The sequence below is a fragment of the Gekko japonicus genome, unplaced genomic scaffold, assembly GCF_001447785.1.
Source record: "Gekko japonicus isolate JY-2015 unplaced genomic scaffold, Gekko_japonicus_V1.1 scaffold1414, whole genome shotgun sequence".
NCBI classification, from domain to species: domain Eukaryota; kingdom Metazoa; phylum Chordata; class Lepidosauria; order Squamata; family Gekkonidae; genus Gekko; species Gekko japonicus.
In genome coordinates, this window is record NW_015167580.1 from 448569 (window position 1) to 454234 (window position 5666).

The 5666-nt window shown below is 46.1% G+C and overlaps 2 protein-coding genes across 2 annotated transcripts; both read left to right on the forward strand.

Moving 5' to 3' along the window:
• The first annotated feature begins 726 nt into the window (after positions 1-726).
• On the forward strand, positions 727-2906 carry LOC107112710 (immunoglobulin omega chain-like). The gene is made up of 3 exons (XM_015413895.1): positions 727-778; positions 2355-2417; positions 2503-2906. The coding sequence occupies exons 1-3, from the start codon at positions 727-729 to the stop codon at positions 2904-2906; spliced, it is 519 nt and encodes a 172-aa protein (XP_015269381.1).
• Positions 2907-4779: 1873 nt separating this feature from the next.
• LOC107112712 (immunoglobulin iota chain-like) lies at positions 4780-5323 on the forward strand. The gene is made up of 2 exons (XM_015413896.1): positions 4780-4850; positions 4947-5323. Exons 1-2 carry the CDS (start codon positions 4805-4807, stop codon positions 5321-5323), a joined length of 423 nt encoding a protein of 140 aa, XP_015269382.1. The 5' UTR covers positions 4780-4804.
• Positions 5324-5666: the final 343 nt, after the last annotated feature.

Genomic DNA, 5666 nt, shown 5'->3' on the forward strand with positions numbered 1-5666 from the left:
CTTGTTTCTTTTTGAGATCCTTGGCTGCTTTACATCCAGGGCTTCCATTTCAGTCCATGCCTACTTAAGCATCTGGCTCTCTGGCAGCTTTTCCCCTCCCATTTCAGTGCATTCTTATGAATTACAAAAGTGGAGAGGGACTCTCAGGATTATACAGTCCAATTACTCTGTATTAAAAGACAAAAAATGTTTCATTATTATATAATCTTTTGGTATAATCAGTATAATCTCCATTCGCAAAACCTAAGCAAAACCGTTAACAATGGGAAATTTTGGAGGTCGTTAAATTATAGGGTCTCCATAAGACAGAAGTGGCTTGACAGGACTGAAAACACACAAGGCCTAGGGAGCCACTTCCCCAATAGTGGCCACTCTGAGGGTAACCCCCCCCCTCGCTCGGGCCACCCCAGCCCAAAGAGAACAGTGGATGTTTCCCCCACCCACCCCCCATCCTGAGCTGGAGTCACAGCAATTGAGGTGCTGGGCTCAGACCCACCATGCCCACTGCGGGGCCAGCTCTGGCCTTGCCATGGTGAGGGATGCACCTGGCCAGCCCGGCCTTACCATGTGGCCAGCCTGGCCTCACTGCAATGAGAGGTGTGTGCTCGGCCTGGTGTCGCCATGACAAGGGATGCGCTCCAGACTTGGCCTCACCTCAGTGAGGGACTCTCTTCTGGCCCAGCCTGATATCACTAAGGGACATAAATCTTGCCTGGATTCACCACCATGAGGGACCTGAGCCCTGCCCGGCCTTGCCTCAGTCAGGGACCTGCACCTGGTATGTGCGTGCTGGATGCTGAGGCCCCTTTTTCAGGGCCATTTTTCCTTCCCCACCATCCCTGAAGAGAGCTCAAATGAGGTCTGTGGGCGAGAGCAGTTTCTTGCCTCAGATTTATGCCTATAATTCGATTGGAAGAGGTGCTCTGAAGGGAATCCTCACTACTACATGTCTCTAAAAGCTGCCTTGAATAGGAAAGCAGTATTACAAACAAAATGGGGGGGTGGGAATGCTATGAGATCATGGTATGGATAATTATGGTGACTGCAGTTATGACCACTAGAGGATGCTCTTGATGTACCATGCTGCAGATGATCAAATTTGCTTTCTCTAGTCATGAAGGGAAGGAGCACAGGTGGTGGGTAATGTTCCAGCTCAATGCTTTGTTCGTTGTTGTTGTTGTTTTCTCTAGGCAGAGGTATGTGGACTGAAACAGACCCTACGGGGCACAAATTGTTTCAGCACTGGAGGGGGGTGGGTACACAGACTTCAGCTAAAAAGGAAATGTTCGATGATAGACCCAGGACACTGTTGCAAGTATAGGCAGATAAATTCATCCAGAGCACCAGAAGCTTTGAAAAACAGGGGGGAAAGTGGCTCCCATATGCCAATTCATCAGCAGTTAAGTCCAGTGAGACAACAAGAACACAAACTATTCAATTACCACACCCATCAATTACCAGTCCATTTGTCTTTTTAGGTCAATATGATCTGCTCAGAATGATGGCAGCTCTGCTGTGTCTTATGCAGAAGTCCTCCCATCATCAGCTGTCTGATGCTACTCAGTGGAGGGTCCAGGGCTTGAAACTGGTCTGGGAGCTTCCACATTCCCAGTAGATGCTCCATCACTGAGCCACAGCCCCATTCCAAGCTTTAATGATCAACTGTATAGGTAAAGGTTTCCCTTGCTCGAAAGACAGTCGAGTCCGACTCTAGGGTTGCGGTGCTCATCTCCATTTCAAAGCCGAAGAGCCAGGGCTGTCCGAAGACGTTTCCGTGGTCATGTGGCTGGCATGACTAAACACCAAGGCACACGGAACGCTGTTACCTTCCCACCGAAGTGGTCCCTATTTATCTACTTGCAATTTCTTGCTTTCGAACTGCTAGGTTGGCAGGAATTATCAACTGTACCAACAGTCTAACTGGTCAAAATGTGTGTCTCTTCCAACATTCCAATGAAGAGAGGTTTCTACAGTGTATTCACGAGACCGAGAATGCAGAGCAATTTCCTCATTACATTATGATACAAAGTAGCTGGATATGCTCAAATACAGGCCAGTTACATTCCCTGCCTCCCAATACCAACATGTAGGACTGAAACAAAATGTTCGATGCGGTCCCAAAATATTTCTTAAAGCTCCAAAGGAAACTCAAATAGTATCTTTTTGTGACTTGGTTGAAATACACTTTATCAAAAAAGCACACCCTGCTTTTAAGTATCCCTGTGACAGTCAGGACCAATCAGGTTGGGGGGCCGTGATTACCGTGAAGGCGGAGCATAGATGCCAGCAGGTCAGGTATAAAGGGCTGTTAGCGTAAGGTCTTCCGTTGTCATTTGTTTTCTTTCTCATTGCAGCTACCAGTCTCACCATCATGTTCTGGCCACGCATTCTCAGCCTTCTCGTCATATGGTGCACAGGTGAGAGAAGACTAAAACATGGCTGAGTGGAATGCAGCTCAGAAGCAGCACATATGTGACAGTTTCTGTGATTTTTTTTTTCCAGGTCTGAACTCCCAGCAAGTGATATCTCAGCCACCCTCAGCATCTGTTTCACCTGGGAGCACAGTGAAGTTCTCCTGTGTCATGAGCAGTGGGCTCAGCATCAGTAGCTATCATGTGTCCTGGTACCAGCAGAAGCCAGGGAATCCTCCAAGATACCTCTTACGCTATTATTCAGATTCCAACAAACACCAAGGCTCTGGAGTTCCTTCTCGATTTTCCGGTTCCAAAGATACCTCCAGCAACACCTGCTATTTAAATGTTGCAGGAGCCTCGGCTGAAGACGAGGCTGTTTATTACTGTGCAACCTGGCACAGCAGTGCTTGGCACAGTGACGCAGTCAGATGGGGAAACCAGACAAAAACCTCTTATGTTCCCCAAGGAGAGCTGAACTGCACACATTTATAATGCAGCGAGAACATCAGACTAATAAAGCCAATAGACAATATGAGTAAGTGCATGTTACAATGAACATAAACTTATGCCCTTTGCAGTGCCCATTGCCACAGTTATCCTATATTGGATCCATATGGAAATGGCTTCCCAACCAGTATTAGAATCAAATTCTTATGCAAATTTTATCTTCGGTCATTATTGAAGCCCATCGTAGTATTGAGCTTCCGGCCCTCTGACTGCACCTTTACTTCCTCTAGTATTAGAGCATCAAATCATTTACACATTCACCAATATACCAAGCAAAAAATTAATGTTCTTTTGTCTTGTACTCAAACATTTTCTCACCTCGTGTTTGGGATGTGTGAACATCACTAACTGTACCACTGAAGTCTCAATTGTGTATTAGCAGGATTGGCCCAGGAGATCAAGACCGTGACTGGAAAAAGGATGTGGAGTGCAAATAATAAGCACAAAATAAAGCTTTCATAAACGTATGGGGGGGCAGGTCTTTCATATATGAAATTGTATGAAACAGGGTTTCACATGCATTTGTGACTTTCTTAATAGTATCTTTTTGTGACTTGGTTGAAATACACTTTATCAAAAAAAGCACACCCTGCTCGACACTCCATTGCTTGACACTCATGTACAGAATGTGATCTTACATGTTCGGTGCCCATGAAATTCTCTCTCTTCCTCTGCCACAGATTGTTGTCGTACTGGAGGGGGGAACACACAGACTTCAACCATTTTAAAAAGAAAAGGAAAACACTCAGGCCGGGTATCGACAGCTAGGTTTGTCTAGCACAGTGGTCCTGAACACTTTCAGACCAGGTCTTACTCCAGGCCGCAGCATGGGACCCACTAACCTGCAGGTGTATGATGTGACCTCACCATCATTGGAAGAGGGGGAGGCAGACATGTGACAGGATGGTGGGCAACAGAGCAAGAAAACTGGGGAGGGGGAGAAAAACTACCAGATTGTGCACTATAGTGCGGAACAATCCAAGGCCTAGAGCCGTTCAGAAATTGTTTCCACCATTACAGGTTGTGGACTGTAATGAGGAACAACTTAAAGGTGGTCTCATTTACCGGGTATTTTTGCTGCTGAGAAAACAAAGTTACACATGGAGCCCTTGTTATCGTTGCCAATTAATAGAAGTCCATTAAGGAAATCCTTTCTAAACAGGATAGAGTAGAGATCGGATTCTGAGCTAATCAAACCAACTAGGATGAATGGAGATGCAGTAGGCATGTCCTGTTCTCATGGTGCCAAGATGGAGAAGAGTGTGTCAGAGAAGGGGTCTGCCAGGGGGAAGGGTGATTTCCTAGGGGTAGCAATCTACATATCAAAAGGATAGCAGCAGAGCAGTATAATGGAAAGATGCTCAGGGTCGTCCCGACCTATCTACCTATGACTGTCTATAGTCTGCCTCTGAAGTCTGAGGCTAAGAGCTCAAAGTTCTTCACGACCAACATCAAGTACCACACGTCCCTTCTAACCCATCAATTAGACCTAAGGTGGTTGAAATGTGGATCTTTTCCAACAATCCAACAACCAAAGTCTTCTGCAATTCACTGGTGTCTCTAAACTTGTGTTCCTTAATACTTATCACAAAGTAGCAGGACGTGATCAAACATGCCAGGCACTTAACATATTCCCCTCCCTGCAACAATCAACATCTAAGACCAAAGCAGTATATCCAACCCAGTTTCCAGAATAGAGCCCTCACAAAAAGAGCACATCCTGCCTTTAGGTATCCTCATGACAGGCAGGACCAATCAGATTAGAGCTGATTACCTGAAGGCGGAGCACAGATGTAAACAGGGCAGATATAAAGGACTGTCAATGTCAGAACATCCAGTATTGTCAGTTTCCTTTCCTCCTTGGACCTACCAATCTCATCATCATGTTCTGGCCTCCTATTCTCAGCCTTCTGATCATGTGGTGTGCAGGTGAGACAAGGCTCTAAATATACATTAAAACATTGTTAAGGGAATGCAGCACAGAAGCAGCATGTACGTGACAGGTTCTATGATATTCTTTTCCAGGTTCAAACTCTCAGGATGTCATATCTCAGCCACTTTCAGAATCAGTGTCACCAGGAAATTCAGTGAAGCTCTCCTGCGTCATGAGCAGTGGGTCTGGCATCACTGGCTATGCTGTATACTGGTTCCAGCAGAAGCCTGGGAATCCCCCCAGGTTCCTCCTATGGTATACCTCAGATTCCAGCAAAGGCCAGGGTTCCGGAGTCCCCTCTCGATTTTCTGCTTCCAAAGACACGTCCAGGAACACCTGCTACTTAAACATCGCTGGAGCCCTGGCAGAAGATGAGGGCGATTATCACTGTTTAGTGTGGTACATCAATGCTTTTCACAGTGACTCAGTCAGATGGGGAAGCCAGACAAAAACCTCCTCTGGTCCCTAAGGGAAACTGCTGAACTGGAGATGTATATAATGCAGAGACACCATCGGCCTAATGCAACCATTAGGAATAAAGTAAAGTGGGATTATGTTCATATCACAGTGTAATGTCCCAGGAAACCTTTTCCTACTGGAAGTGAGCTTTTTCCACCATTGATCTCATGGGATATGAATATAGGTGGAGCCTAAGAGGTACGGATATTAGAGACAAAAGGAATCCCAGCAAGATGTCATTCTTGTTTCTTTTTGAGGTCCTTGGCTGCTTTAGATCCAGGGCCTCCATTTCAGTCCATGCCCGCTTAACCATCTGGCTCTCTGGCAGCTTTTCCCCTCCCATTTCAGCGCAT

Bases quoted from the DNA above. Each gene is read 5' to 3' on its own strand.
- LOC107112710 (XM_015413895.1), top strand. From the start codon at position 727: ATGAGGGACCTGAGCCCTGCCCGGCCTTGCCTCAGTCAGGGACCTGCA. The intron at 779-2,354 runs GTATGTGCGTGC...TTCTCATTGCAG, and splicing joins CAGTCAGGGACCTGCACCTG to CTACCAGTCTCACCATCATG. The intron at 2,418-2,502 runs GTGAGAGAAGAC...TTTTTTTTCCAG, and splicing joins TCTCGTCATATGGTGCACAG to GTCTGAACTCCCAGCAAGTG.
- LOC107112712 (XM_015413896.1), top strand. From the start codon at position 4,805: ATGTTCTGGCCTCCTATTCTCAGCCTTCTGATCATGTGGTGTGCAG. The intron at 4,851-4,946 runs GTGAGACAAGGC...ATTCTTTTCCAG, and splicing joins TCTGATCATGTGGTGTGCAG to GTTCAAACTCTCAGGATGTC.